Raw genomic sequence first — 20,710 nt, 5'->3', positions numbered from 1 at the left:
ACAAAATTACTCCAATATTTTGATTATCAAATTAATTTTTGTCAAGTCATTTCTAGCGATTTTACTTTGACCGATAGTTACTATGTTTGTCATTGTTCTTGTGAGAACAAGTTCAATATTTGTACGCACCTTATCAGCACATGTAACATTTGTGTATATTTACATTTTCTCATTGAAGGGTCTTCGGGAAATGATCACATAGAAGGGAGAAGATCTTGGATGCAAATAAAGTGTAGCTCACCGAGAAATAAAGAATCAAGTTGTACAAGAGGGAGTATTTAGAATCTAAGTCTGTGTAATGTATCTCTATTGATTTTTAGTGAACTTATTTCCACCATGGACCACAGTGCCTACTAGATAAATTGTTAGTCATTGATAATTGTGTTTAATACTAACTCATCATGTGCTTTCAAGCTTAAATTGAAGTATGTCCAATAATGTTTTTGACAATTTTTTGGTTTTTTTGTTTTTGTTTTGTAGTTTTCATCTCTTTATTGAGGTTATAGCTTACTAAGCTTAATGGAACGAAATCGGAATATTGTAAGGAGATTCGGATACAATTTAAACACGGTTGAGCAAGACAATGAAAGATGCTTCATAATGTACATGATTTTGAGGTTCTAAATAAAGTGGGTGGAATTATTTATTTGAATGATCATATAGGGCTTTAAATAAGCTTTTCAATGCATATACATTTGCAAAATTTGTACATCAGGATAGGAAGTTATGGCGCGCCGAAACATATATTCGCACAAAGGCACATTGTATCGCGCCGCAAAGACCTCATGCCACTCTGCACGGTCACTTTGATGTGAAATAAGCTATTTTTACTCCTTGTATACCCTATTTGACGTGCCCTAACCGCAATTTGACATGTCATTAATAAGTGCAATTCTTTCTCACTTATAGCTTTTAAGCAAGAATTGTTACTTGTTCTTATGTATTTTTATGTTATTTTGTAGTTTCTAGGGCTAATACATGTATTTGAGCTAAAATGACTATCTATAGCTTATTGGAGCTTGTGGGAAAGCATTTTTGCGCACCTTGGAGACATTTCATAAGTCAACAGAGTATTGGGACAACAAATCGGCGCACAAATGACAGACCTTGGAGACATTTAATAAGTCAACAGAGTATTGGGACAACAAATCGGCGCACAAATGCGTCATTTATGTGCCAACGCACTAGAAAATAAGGTGTGGTGAACCGTGCTAAGTTTGCACGCAAGAAATATGCTATTTTAGAGAATAGCCGTCGCGCCAAAGCGAGGCTACAGTAAGGTGCGCCGGATTACCGTTGGGCACGGCATGCCAACCCGAACACTTTAAAGTCACGCACCACGCCGATGGTTGGCATGCCGCACCGTTTCATAATATTCTTGTGTTTCCTCCGTCATTTATGTATTTTTGACCTTTGATCATATCCAAGGGCCCAGTATGCTCCAGAAATTACACCATATATATTCTTACTTTAGGTTTGATTTTAACATTACAACACACATTACATTACTTTGAGATTGCTAGTGCTATGGGTATTGAGATTAAAGAGGGTCATCGAAGGATCTTGAGCTTTAAGAATGAATAAGAAGAATAAGGATGGAAGCTTGTGAAAACTCCCTCAATTCTTGTCCGCTACACTCCCATTCCATCTGTTTTACTCTTCGCTCTTTCTCTTTTTCTTGATTGTTCTAGCTTGAACTTTATTTTCTTTTTACTTTAATCTTAGATTCATATCTTTTTTTTTTTTAATTGTATTTAGATATTGAAAGTCCTTTTGTTGATTTGGATTGGATTTAGATTTTCATTATTGCTACTATTGATTTGAGATTGTTGGATATGGAATTGAAACTTTGATGTTGCTTGTTTTCGGTGTGATTTAATAGAATAGATTCCCTGTTTCTTATTGCTTGAATGTTTTTACTCATTTTATTTTGTTTTGGTTAATTAACATAATGATGAGCTAAATATTTAGGAGGGGTGCGATGCACGCGAGTGATTTGGTTCAAATAGTATATCATTTTACGATTGTGATTGCATTTGGTTTGGTTTATGGTACTCGAGGGAATTAGGGTGTTTAATACCAGTGCCTAGCGTAGCTAACTAGATAGTAAGCCTCTAGACCCGTTTTACTACTGAGATGTGATAATCGAGTGTGCTCAACCACTTCTAGTTGTATGAATTCTCGTAGTAAATGCAATTGTTTGTTTTAATATGACGTAAGCCGAAAGATGTAAGTTTATCAAACAATAGTCTTCTTAACATTCTCCGAGCAGACAAAGTCTAAAGTGAGGGCCAATTCATTTTTCACTTGATCGCCAACGAGATGAAATTACTTTTAGGACAGTTGGGGGAGTGAAAAATTTTAAAGATAAAATTTGTGTACTAAAGTTATAAGTTGGTCAAATTTATTCAAGGTTTATATGACATAGAGTTTTGATTCCCCGCTGATAATATGAAGTCTTTCGTTCAAAATTAGCAAATATCGATATAATAGTCTTCCAAATCGCTATTTGAGCAGAAGTGCAGGCCAATTCTTTTTTTCACTTGATCTTGCCAACAAGATGTTCATAAACCTAATCACATTTTAAGACAGATGGAGAGGTTAAAATTTCAAGATATAGAGAAATTTGTTGACTACTAAAGTTATAACTTGGTCGAATTTATGGGTTATATTATTTATAGCTTCCAAAAACTCAGAATGCCTACTGTAATTAAGTTCTGCTCCGCAATATAAAATAGGCAAATTATTGTACGCCGCTGAAAAATCATTCCACGTATACGTCCTCAATATTAATATCTGCTTGTGAAACGGGACTGAATTGTTAAACTAAAAAGTGCATCGGCAAAAGATCAAACATACCGAACATTGTTTCCTTCAATACAATGAAAAACACTCCCGGTCATCTTCTTGGCCAAAGACTTTATGAAGCCAAAAGAAGATAACTTTACTCGTCTAAAAAAAAAAAAATCTATAAACAAAATGTCCTAAGAAAAAAAAAAGCCTCTCTTACTTGCGAAAGAACTCCGTTTTTAAAAAAAAAAAAAAATTCAGAGATAATTGAAGTCAAAGAGGCGGGTTAGGGATAACGGTAATGTGGCGGAGCGGGTGAGAGACGTCGGTGCCACCGGCGTGTTTAACAAACTCCGCCGGAGAGAAAGTGGTGCCGTGGCACACGCACACTATGGTGATCTCTGAGTCGGTGCTGTACCGGTACAGCAGCCCCGTCACCGTCCTCCCCGCCGGCCCGTCTCCTCTCGCCGCCACGTACGGCATCTCCGGGAACACCGACGGCGGTGTTGTTGCTCTGCCCTGGGGTCTCGGAGGTTTCTTGCTTCCACTTTTGTTGTTATTATTCTTATTCTTACAAGCGCTTTGTGCGTCGGATTGAAGCTTGGTGTGGTGGTTCTCTTTTTCATGACTTTGTTCTCTTGAGGATTGACTGGAGTTTTGAGTTCTGGTGTCACTGCTTCCGTCAACTGGAAAATTATAAAAGGGAAAATACATTTCAGTTCATTTATGCTTTAAAACAATACATGTACATTCATATTATGAAAAAAAGAAAAGAAAAAGAAAACTAGCAGAATGACATTTCAGGTTTACAGCTAAAACTGGCAGAAGTTGATTAACGTTTTTCTTTTACCTATTTGGCTAAATGATTTAATATGAAATTCGAAAATGAAAGTTGAATAAGGTTTAGAGCGAGAGTTTTGGTGATCCGATGATAAAAATAAAAGAGAATAGTTTTAATTAAAAATAAAAAAAAGGACGTACCTTCTTCTAACGAGGAGCTACGGCTCTGATGATCCGATGCGGTCGAGGTACTGCACAACGGCGAGCATTGTTCCGACGTCGTTTTGGTGAGAACCTCGACGTTTTTCTTCGAAACGTTGAGACCGAAACTCGGGTGCGCGAGAAACGGCCGTAGTTTCCCGCACGGCACGGCCCGAAACGCGCTCTTCTGCGTCGTCGGCAACGAGGGCGTCCAGTACGGAACCATGTTCACGCACGGGTACGGGAGTCCGCGCGTGTAAGGCACGAACTGTACCTGCGCGTGAGGGAACTGGACCGGGACGAAACCCTCCGTCTTCTCCCTCTTGGCCGGTCGTTGCTGACCATCCGACTCGCTCGCGTGACTCACCACTGACTCAACTGCCGGCGATTCCGTAGCCGAACGACACCGTTTCGCTCTCTGCTTCTTCCTAGCTTCCTGTCTACGCAGTGCGTGTATCTCACGCACCTTCTTCGAATCAACCGCGTCGGACTCGGCTGGACGAACCGACGCCAGGTCATCGTCTATCAGATCCAGATCGAATCCACTGCCGTTTCTTCTCGAATCGAAAGTTCTTTCCACAGGCTTCGTTGTCTCCGATCTCCTGAAACTACCTCCGATCGAGAGCCCTAATTCAAGCTCAACCTCGTCTTCCTTCAGCATTACAGGAGCAGAAACCTCCATCATGATCGTCGTCAACCTTGGATGAAGAAGAAAAACTGTAATGTGATGTCGAAACCAAACGGAATAATATCTCGAAAAGCTATAGTTGAGGAGATTTTCTAGGGTTCTCGGAGTCGCAGTTTATATGAGTCAAGAAGGCGAGAGAGAGAAGGAAGATAGGGACACGTGTCGAACATGTATAAGATACCAAACACGATTTGTTTGACACGACAGAGACGGATTATATTTAGCGGGTGCGATAAGCGAGCTTTATCGCCACACGTATTATTTTATTAATAGCCGAAAAGTGCTGTATTGGTATACAAAATAACCTCTCAAAGAAAAAAGACTCTTCGCTTCGTGGAGCCCACAGCGCGAAGACTCGCCGGATATGTGCTCGCCACGTGGCCCATTTGCATGGAGAGCTGCCGAGTGGGACACGCGTCGGCTTCTCAGCGCTCCCACACAATGGTGCGATCTCCCGAGGCCTGTCTCAGAATACTGGACACGTGGTGGCAGATCGTGGTGTCGCGCGAGAATCTACGCCGTCGCTTTCGGAGTGCAAACAAAAAAGAGCCACGTCTACACGTGGACGTACGTGGTTGCTATGGGACCCACCTGCCACGCGAACCGAGAGAGCGACACATTAGCGGTACCCCTTGCGTGTAGCAGATTTCCAGCTCAGCGGAGGTACGGTATTAAGCTAGCTGTTCATGCAGCTTTTTTTTTGGCGGGAGTGATGGGGACGTGTCTACATGGTTTGACACGTGGAGAATTAATAATGGATAAGATTCATTTGTGTGACACATTTGGAGGGGTCTACCGCTCTAGGCTAGGCTAGCTGTTGAAAATCAATGACAGGCTGGCGGGGATGAATGTGTTCGCATGAATGCCACGCGTCTCGAATCTCTTCCCGGCTGACTGTTGCTTCGTGGGGCATATAAATTCAACAGTATTGGTACGATATGTTTAATTACTCGTCTAAAACTTATGAGATCTTGCGAGCTTTTAATGGTATCTCGCTGTTAATATCGCCAGAAAGAAAATAACGAGCTAAGTGAGAGTGAGACTTTATGAAGAAATCTGCAAGATCTCAGCCTGAAATCGATTTGATACGGAGAGAGTGGGAAGTGTTACAGGGTTTTTACATGAATATGTCGTTTCAAAATGTAAATTCTCGTCCTTAAAAAAAAATGTTAATTCTCTAAGAGCACTCTCTAACAAAATAGTCAAAATAAAATGTTAAAATTTCATTCTGGCCAAAAAGGATTGAAACTAGCCAATTATATTAATTAACGGCTTAATTTTTACACAAATGAAGTATAAAAGAGAAATTGTCCCATTTGTCACCAATTTCATAACATTTTCTCACTTTTCACTAAAAAACTGATTTTTCCCAAAATGCCACCAAGATGTCAACATTGTTCACATAGATGTCAACAATGTTGACATCTCATAGTGAATGACAAAAATAGATGTCAACATTGTTGACATAGATGGTAGCATTTTGGGAAAAATTAGTCTTTTAGTGGAAAATGGGAAAATGTTATGAAATTGGTGGTAAATTGGGCAATTTCTCCTTATAAAAATCAAACAATTAGCTACTTAAGTCACAAAAAATTGATGAATGGCTAGTTAGTTAACATTTCGTAAATTTTTTATAAATAATCACCAACAATCTGCCTAATAAATCTAGCCAATTATATTAACTAATTGCCTAATTTTTATACACAAATGCACTTCTAAAAATCAAATTATTCCTTTCAAAAAAAAAATCAAATTATTAGCTAACTAAGCCACCAAAAATAAATGAATGACTAGTTAACCAATGTTATCATAAATTTTTTATAAATAGTCGCCAACAATAATTTACACTGCTGAAAATACGTAAATACCAGCAATTATTCATATTTGAGGCGGAAAGTTTCGGTGGGTATTTATGTACTTTCAGCAGTGTAAATAATTACTGCTAGCTATTTACCAAAAATATACAAAACGTTGGCTATATGACAATTTTCAATGTTTCATGTGGCTATATATCCACTGGACCTTATAAAAATTCCATACTCCCATAAGAAATCCAAGAAAAAAATAAGGCTATCTAGATGTGACCTCCAGATATGGACAGACCGTTGCGTAGAACCTTCAAGCGGCCTTCTTCTTTGTGTCCACCGTCGTACGGAACCCACATCTGGCCACGCGCGCATCATCGACGCTCGACGATGTCCTGCTGGCTGCGTCCTCGATGTGCGGTGCCTCCACGTCTCCGCCAGACGACGAATGAGTTCCGCCGAAAGAGAGAGATAAAGAAAGCGATTTGAAAAAAAAAGAGAAAGAGAAGATGGATGGAGATAGGAGAGAGAACGGGATATTTAAATTGCATTATCGAAAGAGAATCCAATGTCAAACCCGTTAATTGGTAAATAAAAGAAAAACTACTAGATATAATTTAAAATAAATAAAAATGTCCAATAGTATATTTGGGATTAAAAAAAAAAATATGATGTGATTGTCACGTAAATTAGATCGGCTATGTAGAAAGCTTGACAACTTTCCCTTGTACTACGTGGTACATATGGTCTTACACAAATTTCCCGATCCGACCTTTCGTTTTGCAGAAAACTCGATGAAGCCCCCCGGGTTGGTGACGCGCTATCTCCATTAGTGTGGGGTGGAACAATCGACACTGTTGGCTAGAAGTGCTTCGTTGCCGCGTTGGAGGTATTTTACGTAATCACTTGAGACGTGCTTTACAAGCTTTAATTGTTCCAATTGTGAGAAGGTATTTTTCGTATTAGTTTTGAGTTTTGTTTTTTGTGGTTTTTAAACCCGAATTTGTAATTCTGTAGCTCATAAAAAAAACTTGTTTATTGACAAAAAAAAAAAAAAAAACACCCATAAAATTTTGGTGTTGTATAGACCAACTACCATGCTTTTGTTTCATCTGCTCTTGACTGTCAGATTCACATCCCACGACAATTTTACTCTTTTTAATATTAATTTGTTTATGTATTTATGTGTTTGCTTCAAATTACGCCATTTCATTTTGGAAATCAAATTTTCGTTTATTATGACATTTTGTAAACTGGTCTTCAGAGAAAGTAAAAGCGAATTCCTCTGATATAAAAAAAAAAATAAAAAAAAAAGAAAAAAAAAAGAGAAGAAGACAAATGCAAGCCATTAAGTTAGAAAGTCCAGAAGATCTTCATAGTTCAGACATTGATCTCAGGAAAACAAATTGTATGTTCAACACTGTTTCCTACAAAGTTCGGGATTTTTTTTCCTTTTCTAAATTGGCATTCTCATTACAAGCTGGCCTTCCATGAAACTGCAAAATCCAAAAGCATTATTGACAATGATTAGTTTTAGCAGTCCCTAAAAAAATGATTAATTCTAGCATTAGTAACAAACAAATACAGAAGTATTTATACAAATAAAAGTAAAAAAAAACTACACAGACAAAACATTTTAAACAAACTAGCCAATGTTTATGATGTGGTAATTAATAATTCAAAATTTACATTCCGATTCCATTTTTTTATTCCTGCAATTGATATTAACCAATATATATTTTAGTAAACTGTACTATCGTTCAATTTGGAGGTTTGAAGTTTTAAATGATTAATTTTTTTTTGGTTAGTTGATTTGATTTATATTCGTGTAGGAGTAATTTTCCTCAATTTACGAAATTTCAAAATTTTGAAAGCCAAGTAAGTGATTGTTTTAGCTACTTTTTCTTTTAATTTTAATTGGTAATAATTAGTGTAATTCTATCAAATTTATTCCGTTTATTTTAGTTAATGGTTATTTGCGTTTGCTAAAGAAGAGTAAAATAAATTAAAAAAAAAAAAGAATAATTACCTCTTGGCATAGTAGTAACAAAAATCGGTCAAGATGAACGTTTGAACCATCTCCGAGAGAAACACCGCCATTAACCAAAAGAACCCACTACCAACAAGGTACAAGTATCTCCCTCGAGTTTCATAGATCTATACATTTATAACAAAAATTAAATAGCAATTCCACTGTCTTTTCACTTGAAGTAATCGGAGTTACCTGAATAATCCAATGTGCACACGACAAGAACCTCGAGATTCCAAGTGCAAAGACGTAGTGCGAGGTGAAAGGCTCAACCATCTAAAAGGGTTTATAAAAACGTAAAAAATAGGTACAAGAAGAAAAACATAAATCTCGACGATTATTTTTATAGCAAGTAGAGAGTGGAAAAAAAAAAGAGACAAAGGTATGAAAAATAGAGTACCTTGGCATTTCGGATCATGCGAAGCTGAGGCAGCACCGAGAGGGCTTCGATGTACACACCGAGGGCCCATAGAATTCGGCTCGCCAAGAAATGAGAGGTGTACGGGTGGATCAGCACGGCAAGAATCGCAGTCGGAACGAGCTAAACATCGAAATTAAATAAATAAAAAATATTTGATTACATTTCAACAAAGTTATAACTAAGCAAAAGTTTGGTACATAAGGGTTAAAAAAATAATCGATGACGTTTCAGCAAAAGTTTGGTTAATAATTGAAAATTAGTCAATTTGACGACGTGACAATTTGGTTAATAATAGGAGTGACTAATTTCCAATGACTACCTAGACGCTGGCTAAACTGCAATTTCAACATTTCGATAAGGTTATATAGCTACAGAACAAAATGGATAAGATTATAATACGTTACTCGTCCTATTGTGAATTGATCGGAAACTGAATAGAGAAAATAAAAGTGACACATAACAAAGAAAATTGTGAAAGACCATATGTTAGATAAAGAATGTAAAATGTACCACGTAGTACAAGGGAAAGTTGTCAAGCTCCTTGATGTAGGTTGACTTGAGCCTGAAGCGGATCATGTAAATGACCCAAACTGTGGAGACGAGCGTTACGAAATCGAGCAGCGTGTGAATGTCTCCTTCCATTATTGTGCTGCAAAACAGCCTCACTGCTAAGAATATTGCTGTGAGTTCTTGCGACTTCGACGACAGGCCTGTCATTCATACAAAATTCAAAATCGTCACATGTAAATAAATATGTGTCAAACATATCCTTTTTGAAGTACTGCAAGAGTATATGTGTGTATGTTTAAGGATTAGAAATCAAAACAAACAAGAGTCTTAACTGGTAATTAGTTTTTTTTTTAGAGTAAACAAACATGTTTTTAATAGAATATCGAGCACTATACCTAATAAAATGTAATCTAACAAAAGTTATAAGTTTGTGCACAATGATGATTATTTTTATAATTATATAAATTTAGTACATAAGGGTGAATAGTACATGGGAGTCAATTCATTTCATCAAATCTTATACACACTACTCAATGCAATGATCAGAGAATATAATCAAATCTAAATAACCACGGTGTTCCAAGGCCCTTTTACAATGATCAGAATTCATAGAAATCCCAAATCGCAATCAAGTTAGACTTAGAGCAGAACAGGTATGAAATTTGGTAGATATGATTATGATTAATTACCAGAGCAAGTCTTCTGGGTTTTGAGCTTGTAAATCAGGACCATAATCCCTAGAAAATGTATAGCCTCGGAGGCGACAAAGAAGTGGTTGCGATTGTGAACTGTGAGCCACAAAGTGGCCAGAGAAACGAGAGCGATTGTTGCTCCGATGAGGGCCTTCACTCTCACCGATTGGCTTCTCAGCCACCCAAAGATCACGTTTGCCGGCGAACTTCTCTTCCGTCCCATCTTCTCTTACTCAGAAAACGATTCAGAGAGGAAAAAAAAGTGAGAGAGACCAGAAATAATTGTTGGCAATAATTTGTATGACTCGAGTATGAAACGTGGATAAGTGTTTTGACAATAAGAAAAAATGAAAAATTTGTACTCGAGAGACTGATTAATTAAGAAAAAAAATAAAATAAATTCCGATTTTCGAGATAGACACGAATCGGGCATGCAATCGTTTGTTTGATGTGTAATGATATTTTATATTAATATTACGTGGCAATGTATTTATGTTGTTGCCGATTTGTTGATATTATGTGTAAGAAAAGAATACACGAGAACAATGGGTAGGTTAGTTAATTTATTGTTGGTTAATTTATTGTTGGTTAATTTATATGATAAGATGTGATGCGATTGGATATGGTTTTTTTTTTTTTTTTTGAGGAAAGATATGGTTTTTATTTGTTGCATTTTCTCGTATTTTTTATGGATTTTTATTCGAGGCTGCTGGGTTTTGGTTGCAAAATAAGCTGTTTTTGAACTTTGAGGTTGACCTAAATTTCCTACTTTTGATCTGTATCTTATTTTCTTGCCTTTTGAAAGGGTTTCGTGATATTGTTTGAGATTTCTATGACCAAATATAAGGATTAATTATATATTATCAAATCTCTTATATACAATATTGAAAACATAATTAGGTGCTTTTGGTAAGTAATCCATGTGTACTTAATTAGGTACCAATACGCCTTAAAGTTATTCAAATATAAATACTGATACGATCCTTCAAGATACACAAGCCCAGCAACAAGAGCCCACTTCCAACAACCCACATGACGAACAGGTAGCAGACGAGGAGGGCCCAGTACCTTTGGGCCGTGGACTGCGTGCGACGAAGAAACCCATTTGGCAGAGGGATTACATTTGCTGATGCATCATATGTTCTAGAATATTTTATCTGCTCTTTTCTTATTGGTGGATGTAATAATTCTGTTAGAATGTAAGGGAACAAGGGGAAGAGAAAGGTATCAGACTATTTTTCTTTTGGGTAATGAATTGTTGTGGGTTTTCTCTCTTTTTTTTTTTTTTTTTTTTTTTGTCAAGAAGCTTTGCAATAGAGAATTCTGGAGTTTGCCTCAATCCAAAGAGGTTTATCTAATACTTCTTGTAGCAGGGTGTATCATTGGTTCTTTCATTTCTCGCCTCCATGGAACTCGCCGACGTCCTCGCCGCGATGCAGGCTCAGCTTGAGACGTTGAACGCCAAGTTTGACTCTCAGACGGATTCCTTCCACAACACGATGAAGTAGCAAGGATTGGCCATGGAATCGAAGATCACCGATCTCCGAGATGAGATCTACCACCACCAGCCCCGTTCTTCCAGGTCCACCACCACTGGCGGACATTCCCAGCCACTCAATTCCGCAACACACCAGCCTGGCCGCATCTCAGATCTATCTTCTGCAACGAGGGGTCTAAAGCTTGACGTTCCACGCTTCGAAGGTGACGATCCAACAGATTGGCTTTTTCGAATTGAAGCTTTCTTTGATTTTCACGGTACACCGGAAGACGCCCGACTTCAGATCGTTGCGTTTCACCTCGAGGGGCGCGCAGCAGCGTGGTTTCAATTCGCGCAGAGGAACAGGTTGTTGACGACGTGGCCATTATTTCTCGCAGCCGTCAAGCAGCGATTCGGCTCGTCGATCTTCGAGGACCACGAAGGGAAGCTGACGAAACTTACCCAAACAGGGTCCGTGGCTGAGTTCCAAGCTCAATTCGAGGAGATCCTCAACAAAGTCAGCGGGATCTCGGAGTCGCTGCTCATTAGCTTCTTTGTCACCGGTCTGAAGCCAGCGTTGAGTCGAGAATTGCAGTTCCACCGTCCAGCGACGCTCATGGAGGCATTCTCCATGGCACGCGCCTACTCCGCGCGTTTCGAAGCAGCTGATAAACCATGGTCTCGCCAGCCTAGTCATCACTCCCAGATAAGCCCAAACCACAACCCAAACACTATTTTTTCAAGCCCAATACCACGTTATAGCCCACAACAGTCATCATTTCCAAATCCTAACATTAATCTGACCCACCTCACTCCTAACCCTAATTCGCCCAACTCATCTCCTTCACCTCTCACTTCGGCTACCACTCACCCAAACCTCCTTGTTCGCCGTCTTAGCCCCACCGAGATGCGTGACCGTCAAGCCAAAGGTCTTTGTTTCTCGTGTGACGAGAAGTATGGCCCCGACCACCGCTGTCAGAGCAAATGCCTCGTTCTCCTCGGCACAGACGATACAACGAAGGACAATGCTTCGGATCCAGCCTCTTTTGACGAGGAACCAGTGGACGACATCTTTGGTGACATCTCCAGTTTGCACTCCCTCACAAGCCACCGCAACCAGGGTCGTTCTCTCCGAGTTACTGGTTCCATCGGGCCCAACTCCTTCATCGTGCTCATTGATAATGGTAGCACGCATAATTTCATCAAACCAGACTTGACCGAGCGCCTCAATCTCGCACTTACTGCGATTCCCCGATTCCGGGTCGCTACGGGAAGCGGTGCCACCCTATTGTGCCAATATGTGTGTGAGGGGACTCCGATGTGCATTCAGGAGATCCACTTCGCTGTCGATCTCTACGTGCTTGCGGTGGAAGGACCTGATGTGATCTTGGGATACCCATGGCTCGAAGGCCTTGGTCGGGTGACTCACGATTACCCCGCTGTCACCATGGAGTTCTCGTGGAATGGAGCCCCGGTGGTCATCCACGGTGAAACTCGCCTCCAACCGTCCCTCATATCGCTCCACTGTCTCCGTGCACTAGCGCACGACCGAGATTCTGTGACGTTGTTCACACTGTCAGCCGAACCCGTCGCACCCATGCCATCGACGAACCCACCTTCATCCCTGGCCAGCACATTGCCACCTCCGATCGTGACTTTGCTAAATCGTTTTGACGATATCTTCCAACCTCCGAGTGGCCTACCACCAACCAGATCGATCGATCACCGAATTCACCTTGTGGAAGGTACGAGACCTGTTAATGTGCGGCCTTATCGCTACCCGTATTTTCAGAAGGGCGAGATGGAGAAGCTTATTCGAGAGATGCTTGACCAAGGCATCATCGTCCCTAGCCAAAGCCCATTTTCCTCGCCGGTCCTCCTCGTTCGGAAGAAAGATGGCACGTGGCGATTTTGTGTCGATTACCGAGCCTTGAACGCTGCAACCGTGAAGGATAAGTTTTCGATTCCCACCATCGACGAACTTCTCGACGAGCTCGGTGGAGCATCGATTTTCAGCAAACTCGATCTCCGAGCCGGTTACCACCAAATTCGAGTGCACCACCGCGACACACACAAGACAGCGTTTCGTACGCCCGAATGGCATTACGAATTCCTTGTCATGCCATTCGGCCTCACGAACGCGCCATCGACGTTTCAAGCTACAATGAATCGACTCTTCGCCGAGCACCTCCGCAGGTTCGTCATCGTGTTTTTCGATGATATTTTGGTTTATTGCTCATCCTTGGCCAAACACGTCGCTCACCTCGAGACGGTGTTCGCTTGTTTACAAGCTAACCATTTCTCTGTGAAGCTTTCGAAGTGTCTGTTTTGTCAGTCGGCCGTCGAGTACCTCGATCACATTGTATCCGCTGAGGAAGTCCACGCCGATCCGGCCAAGCTCGAGGCCATGACACAGTGGCCGAGGCCCACGACCATCAAACACCTTCGCGGATTCCTCGGCCTTGCTGGATACTACCGCCGGTTCATAGCGGGTTATGCCTCGATCGCAGCGCCATTGACAGACTTGCTGCGACATGACGCGTTTGAGTGGTCTCCCGTCGCCGAGGCGGCCTTTGTGGCCTTGAAGACCGCCATGTGTGGTGCTCCAGTTCTGCGCCTACCGGACTTCACGCGTGAGTTCGTCATCGAATCGGATGCATCAAACGTTGGGATTGGAGCAGTGTTGATGCAAAACGGACACCCATTATCCTTTTTCAGCAATAAATTGGGTCCGAAATTCCAGGGTTCTTCGGCTTACCTCAAGGAATTGCATGCCATCACAGAGGCGGTTATGAAATGGCGTCAATATCTCTTGGGCCACCTGTTTGTTATCCGCACCGACCATCGGAGCATCAAAGAATTACTTCAACAAGTCATCCAAACACTGGACCAACAAGTGTACGTTCGGAAACTGCTTGGCTTTGAGTTTCGGATCGAATACAAACCAGGCGTCAAGAATAGAGCAGCCGATGCTCTTTCCCGAGTTCCAGCTGAGTGGACAATGCCGGACCTGACTACCGATGCCACATTGTTACCACTTACCTCGGGCCCTTCATTCGACATCATGCCACAACTCCAAAGTGCCAACGTGAACGACCCATACCTCCTCGATCTACACCGACAATTTGAAAGCGGGACGTTGTCCCCTTCTTTCATAGTCCGCCATGGCCTATTGCTTTTCCGAGGTCGTTATGTGCTTAGCTCCACTTCACCGATGTGTACTATTCTTGTCCGCGAGTTTCACGACACACCGAGCGGCGGTCACGCTGGGATCAAGCGCACCTTAGCACGTCTTTCGGCCAACTTCTTCTGGCCGCATATGCGCCAAACCGTCACCGATCACATCGCTGCATGCATACTTTGTCAACAGATAAAGTATTCGACACAAGTGCCGACAGGCCTCCTTCAACCTCTCCCGATTCCCGAGGCGGTGTGGAAAGATGTCACTATGGATTTTATAACAGGTCTCCCTCCTTCTAAAGGACTGACGGTTATCATGGTCATCGTTGACCGTCTCACCAAGTATGCACGATTCGCGCCGCTGCCTACAGGATTCACAGCAGCTCGAGTGGCGGAGTTATTTGCTGATACGGTGGTGCGTAACCATGGTTTTCGCCGAACAATAGTGTCGGACCGAGACCCTATTTTTACCAGTGCCTTTTGGAAGGCATCGTTCAAGCTTAGTGGCACCACCTTTGCCATGAGTACCGTTTTCCACCCGCAAACGGACGGGCAATCGGAGGTGGTAAATCGGGGCCTCGAGCAATACCTTCGAGCGTTCACTCAAGACAAACTGACGGCGTGGGTGTCGCTTCTCGGGTGGGCCGAGCTACATTACAACACTAGTTACCATTCCGGGCTGAAGATGTCGCCGTTTCAGGCTGTGTACGGCCGCTCTCCACCGTTCATTCCGACTTACACGCGGGGCTCTAATTCAATCCAAGCAGTCGACGACGAGCTCACGTCCCGCGACGACCTCATTCGCTCACTCAAGGCGAATCTCCTCGCAGCACAACAACGAATGAGAGCCAAAGCTAATACCCATCGCCGATAGCTCACTTTTGCGGTGGGCAACCACGTCTTTGTTTGACTTCAGCCGTATCGCCAGATTTCGGTGGCTCGGCAACGTCATCACAAACTGGTTAAACGATACTATGGGCCGTTCCCAGTTGTCGAGCGTGTCGGCGAGGTCTCGTATCGCCTTGCTCTGCCGGAGGGTAGTCGTATACACCCGGTGTTCCACATCTCCGTGCTCCGACCGTTCCGCGGATCCACCACCACTCTCGGTCGTGATCTTCCGGAAGCCGCGATCAATAACCAGCCAGTGGAAGTCCCGATGGCTATCTGCTCCACCCGCACGATTCTTGTGCAAGGCCAGCCCCAGCAGCAAGTTCTGGTGCAGTGGCAAGACGCCCCCCTGGAAGAGGCTTCGTGGGAATCGTTCACGGATTTCTGCACCACTTACCCCGACTTTCACCTTGAGGACAAGGAGGTTTTCGATGGAGGCGGGGATGATACGATCCTTCAAGATACCCAAGCCCAGTAACAAGAGCCCATTTCCAACAACCCACATGACGAACAGGTAGCAGGCGAGGAGGGCCCAGTACCTTTGGGCCGTGGACTGCGTGCGACGAAGAAACCCATTTGGCAGAGGGATTACATTTGCTGATGCATCATATGTTCTAGAAGATTTTATCTGCTCTTTTCTTATTGGTGGATGTAATAATTCTGTTAGAATGTAAGGGAACAAGGGGAAGAGAAAGGTATCAGACTATTTGTCTTTTGGGTAATGAATTGTTTTGGGTTTTCTCTTTTTTTTTTTGTAAAGAAGCTTTGCAATAGAGAATTCTGGAGTTTGCCTCACTCCAAAGAGGTTTATCTGATACTTCTTGTAGCAGGGTGTATCAAATACTCCCTCAATAAATTTGAATAACGTCTCAATTTTTTCTCTCAAGTCAAACGAAAACCTTGTGTTTATAAATAAAAAAGAAGCAAATTTACACATTGGCCAAACTACCTAACTTAGTTAAAATATATGAAAAAATAATTAACCATCTAAAATAATTAAAGATTTAACCGATTAATCTTTTCCCCATCTTTAGTTACAATCTTCTTCGTGAGTGCTTTCGTTCGTCATGGGTCTTCCACATCGTGAAGCAATTCATAGCAAAGCAACCTTGAAGTCCATGTTCACATGATTTAGATCAATTTTCACTGTGACTATCATAATGACTTTGATAATGTGTCATAACAATTCATTAAATACCATATCTTATCAAATTTAATCCATATAGTGTATCATAATGACTTTGATAGTGTGTCATAACAATTCATTAAATATAATATCTAATCGAATTCAATCCATGTCGTGTACAAACTATTTGCACATAATGTTCTCACCAAAGCGAACCTATAGCCTATATGGACCAGGTATGTGATATCATATCTAGCTACCAATGCATAGATTAATCACCAACAAAGTTTTAGCATTCTACCGTGATGGATATCCATATCTCTATATAATATCTTTATCAAGTTAGCGCATACTTATATGGGTGTGATAAAAGTGTTATGCATTTTTTTTAAAATAAGCGTTATGATCGTTCATAATAATGTTCACTTATTTTATATTTATTTTAGCTACCTAGGGGTAATTTTCAATATACCCTTTTGTGGACAATATTCTTAACAGTTAAATGGGAAAAAAGATAACGATTTGGGATCAAAGCTATCAATTTCTTATTAAAATAATTCACAAAGGTTGAATGTTGAGAAAATGAAGAAAAACTTCACCATGTGGCTTCCAGCCATACCACAAAGGCGCTGTGAAACTTGTCGGCCCCGACGATTTCTCCAAGCCTGTGCTCAAGACGTCCACTTTGACCTCATTTGTCATGAAGGGAAGTACTAAGGTAAGGTGTAGAGATACGAATATACTAGAATTGACGACATCATGAAAATCTCAAAGTCACCGTCACTAAGTCAGAATAGTTGAAGATGTTGAAATATCATTCTACAATGAAGTTATTGTGCTTGTTATGCCATTAAGCTCTCTGATCTATAAAGATACAAATCAGATTATTTTTATTCTTGTTATCGCGACAGAGTGAAAAGACTTCATATATGAATCCATGAAAGCAAGACACTCAATTTTCGGTTAATCTACCACACTAGCGTTGATACCCTGAGAAGCATAAGACCATGATGTTATCCTCAACAATTATCTATCAAGTGTGTGAGAACGACTATCGTGCTGTTTTTCACGCTTAATTACAAAAACAAACCATTCATAAATGTAGAGCTTTATGCTTTTTGCCCCTAACCTGTCACCTCCACTATGTTTCCGAGCCATTCTCCTTGGGACACCGATACATTGATAAGACTAGACATGTAGTCCCTCGTGGAGGCTCAAGTGCCCTCGATCGTGGTACCGAGAATGGCTTCCCCAAAAATGGTAAGGTGTTAATTTACAACGCTACGAAGATGGTGGACAATAGTGATAATAACTATACCAAAATTCGACATGTTGAAGGAGATCCTGGCGGCAAGTGGGATTTCCGTTGCCATCTTGGATTGGAATCGATCGAGGGCCATATTTTTTTTCTTTTTGGTATGTGATATTATTGAGAATATGACAAACAAATGTACATAATTGTTCGAAGACTCAAGTCTTCAATTTTACAACAACGAGTCGTTTCCACTGCTTTCTCTCTCAATTTGGTTAAAAGGAATTAGTGTTTTTTAACCCATTTCGGCCGCCGCTCCCCTTGGGTATCGGACGTTGCCCTGGGCTGACCAACGACATAGCTCCGTCCTGGGTGGAGTCTTCATGTTTTTATTTATTTCTCTCTAACCTTTTTTCTTCCTCATCTCCTTCACTAGCCAGATTTTTTTTTCATCTTCCTCTCTCTGGTCTTTGTCTTCTACGATGGTCTATTTCATGGCCGCGCTTATTATTAGCTATCGTGGGTGTTTTTTTTGGTCGAAGATATGAAGATCCAACGACACCCTTTCTGGTGGTCTTCATCTGTTCTAGGTGGCCGTCAATGGTGGGGTCTGCCTTCACCGATGAGATACCCGATTTGTTTTCCGATCTCGTCGATCTTGATTTCATGTTCCTCCCTGACGATGCTGATATTGTGCAACAACTCTACCACTCTTTTGGCATGGACCATTGGCTGTGAACTGATTAGAGTTCATTTAAAGTTAAGATTGCAGTTTGGGTAACAGAATATTGGCATATGTGGGAGGTGGATGAGGTACATATCCAAGGATTTTGGGTTGTCGAGGACGCAAATTTTAATTTATGCGTTTTTCTTTATTTTAGTGTTATTTTGTTTGGTACTTTCATATTTCAGTTGTGGTGCCATGTCGAACTTGTTTTGTTTTGGATTGGAGATGGGTTAGTCTTCTTCCACTATCCCGGTTTGGGTTTCATGTTGTTAATGTGGTTTTTCGCACAACATTTGCGACGTATATCACACCAAGGATTATGGCTTCAACACGTCGTGAGGGCGAGATTTCTCTCTTAGATCCGAGGACTAGAATCACCGAGGGTTCGGAAACCACATGACTTCCACTTCTAAAACTCTTTGGAGGGATAGTCTTGAGGCTAGCAACGGCTTCCTTCAGTCACAAAGAAATCAAGGCGGATGGGGACAAACCTAAAATGACCAAAATTTCCTAAGTTTCCTAGGAGAGCGATTATAGGTGGTGGCGAGCTCTTTCGTCCTTGAGTGGTTCGCCATATGATCTCTTTTGGTTCTTATACTTAGCCAATATATGACAAAAAGAGAAGAATAAAAAGGTCAATGATGGTAAGCATCTCTATGTAAAGTGAGGAACTTGTGAATATGGTTTCAACAAGCTCGACCTTCCGATCGTCGCCATATCCTTCTAGATCGCTCGCAACACTCTCTGGTCCAAATCATGGGGAAAGCTCGACCACTCCTTCCTCGCCCTCTCTGCTGCCAACTCTGCCATTCTCTCCGCCTCCATCCCCTCCCCCGCCACAGACAAACCGTGGGACTGAAAGCTCTCTGTCTTCCTCTCAATCGATGCCGCTGCTCTGCCGTTCCCGCCGCATGCCCGGCTTTGCTCCACCGGACAGGGCTCCGCCTTGCGCTACGAAACCTGGACGGGGGCGGTGGCGGTGGCGGCGATGGCTCCCAACCTCTTCCCACGGAAGAAGTTCGCCGTCGCGGAGGTCCCCGGGAAGATCTACGTCCAGATCTGTAGCGCCGCTCTACTCTCATGTCGGAGATTCATCTCGATCGCGTCGCTCTCTCCATCGCCGTCTCCAAACTCGCCGATTCCAACACCAACACAATATATATATATATATATATATAGAGAGAGAGAGAGAGAGAGAGAGAGAGAGAATAAAAAAAGGAAGATAATATTTTTGTTATTGTATATCGAGTTTATCAATAGATTTGTCTAAATTATAATTTTGGTTGAAAATGAGAATTGAATTATCAAATGATAATAATGGAATGATCAATTTCTCAAAAAATAATTAAAAATTGAGTGGGAGCTATTCTCTTACCTGCCTTCGTGCCTGCGTGTAGCGAATGGGATACAAAATCAGACCCTAGCAAATTGAAATTAGAGACAGCACTAAGGATATATTCAAAGTCAAATATATATGAATTCTGGTCGCAAAATCAGACTCTAGCAAATTAAAAGTAGAGATAACACTAAATATATATTTATTTCAAAGTCAAATAAATATGAGTTCTCTGTATTCGGGCCCGTCTCATCAATTCCTAGCCGACTACTGACTTGTTAATTTCTTTGGGTTGTTGTCGTTTTGTCTCCACTGTTCCCAAATTTATTCGTCCATAAAGAACCACGTGGCGCACATAGCTAGTATTGATTTTTTGTGGCTGTCGTTTGACTGCACTATTCTCAAATTTATCTACGTCCACAAACTAACGTATAGAGTTTTATCAATCTTTGAATATGCATGAATCATGATCGTATCGGATTGAAGTGAAAGGCACGATTTATCTCCACCGTTTACGTGAGAGTAATACCGAATATTTTTTATTTTGCAAATAAATAATTAAGTAAAACATATATTATCAACTTAGAATATGTTTAGGATAGCCTAGTGGTAATTCCCCTGCTAGCTTCAAAAAAAAAAAAAAAAACACCACGCGCAACACAGAACTTGTTGGGAAACAGCTATCTTTGAAATATTAAAATAGACATATTTAGAGAAGCAATAACAAAGTAAATATTTTCTAAAGTGGACAATTTACATCATAAAAACTGATGAGAAAATAACCAGAATAAGGTTTGTTAAGTGTATC

At 41.2% G+C, this 20,710-nt stretch overlaps 2 protein-coding genes across 2 annotated transcripts; both read right to left on the bottom strand.

The window, feature by feature from the left end:
- Positions 1-2,851: 2,851 nt before the first annotated feature.
- On the bottom strand, positions 2,852-4,605 carry LOC149388048 (nuclear transport factor 2/RNA recognition motif protein). Its single transcript, XM_089621819.1, has 2 exons — positions 3,772-4,605; positions 2,852-3,476 (listed from the first exon to the last, which is right to left on the bottom strand). Exons 1-2 carry the CDS (start codon positions 4,454-4,456, stop codon positions 3,064-3,066), a joined length of 1,098 nt encoding a protein of 365 aa, XP_089477945.1. The 5' UTR covers positions 4,457-4,605; the 3' UTR covers positions 2,852-3,063.
- A 2,984-nt stretch (positions 4,606-7,589) lies between these two features.
- On the bottom strand, positions 7,590-10,271 carry LOC149388047 (ER lumen protein retaining receptor family protein). The gene is made up of 6 exons (XM_089624496.1): positions 9,914-10,271; positions 9,225-9,424; positions 8,694-8,834; positions 8,489-8,569; positions 8,294-8,421; positions 7,590-7,760 (listed from the first exon to the last, which is right to left on the bottom strand). Exons 1-6 carry the CDS (start codon positions 10,137-10,139, stop codon positions 7,721-7,723), a joined length of 816 nt encoding a protein of 271 aa, XP_089480622.1. The 5' UTR covers positions 10,140-10,271; the 3' UTR covers positions 7,590-7,720.
- Between the last annotated feature and the right edge of the window lie 10,439 nt (positions 10,272-20,710).

Source organism: Urtica dioica, chromosome 8 (genome assembly GCF_054948205.1).
Source record: "Urtica dioica subsp. dioica isolate 48M chromosome 8, U.dioica_male_clone48M_v1_H2, whole genome shotgun sequence".
Taxonomy (NCBI): Eukaryota; Viridiplantae; Streptophyta; class Magnoliopsida; order Rosales; family Urticaceae; genus Urtica; species Urtica dioica.
This window is presented reverse-complemented; position numbering and strand designations above follow the sequence as displayed.

Excerpts from the sequence above, each read along its gene's own strand:
- LOC149388047 (XM_089624496.1), bottom strand. The coding sequence starts at position 10,139 with ATGGGACGGAAGAGAAGTTCGCCGGCAAACGTGATCTTTGGGTGGCTG. Across the intron at positions 8,570-8,693 it reads GCATGATCCGAAATGCCAAG|ATGGTTGAGCCTTTCACCTC; the intron begins GTACTCTATTTT and ends AAACCCTTTTAG. Across the intron at positions 8,422-8,488 it reads GTGCACATTGGATTATTCAG|ATCTATGAAACTCGAGGGAG; the intron begins GTAACTCCGATT and ends ATAAATGTATAG.
- LOC149388048 (XM_089621819.1), bottom strand. The coding sequence starts at position 4,456 with ATGATGGAGGTTTCTGCTCCTGTAATGCTGAAGGAAGACGAGGTTGAG. Across the intron at positions 3,477-3,771 it reads TAGCTCCTCGTTAGAAGAAG|TTGACGGAAGCAGTGACACC; the intron begins GTACGTCCTTTT and ends ATAATTTTCCAG.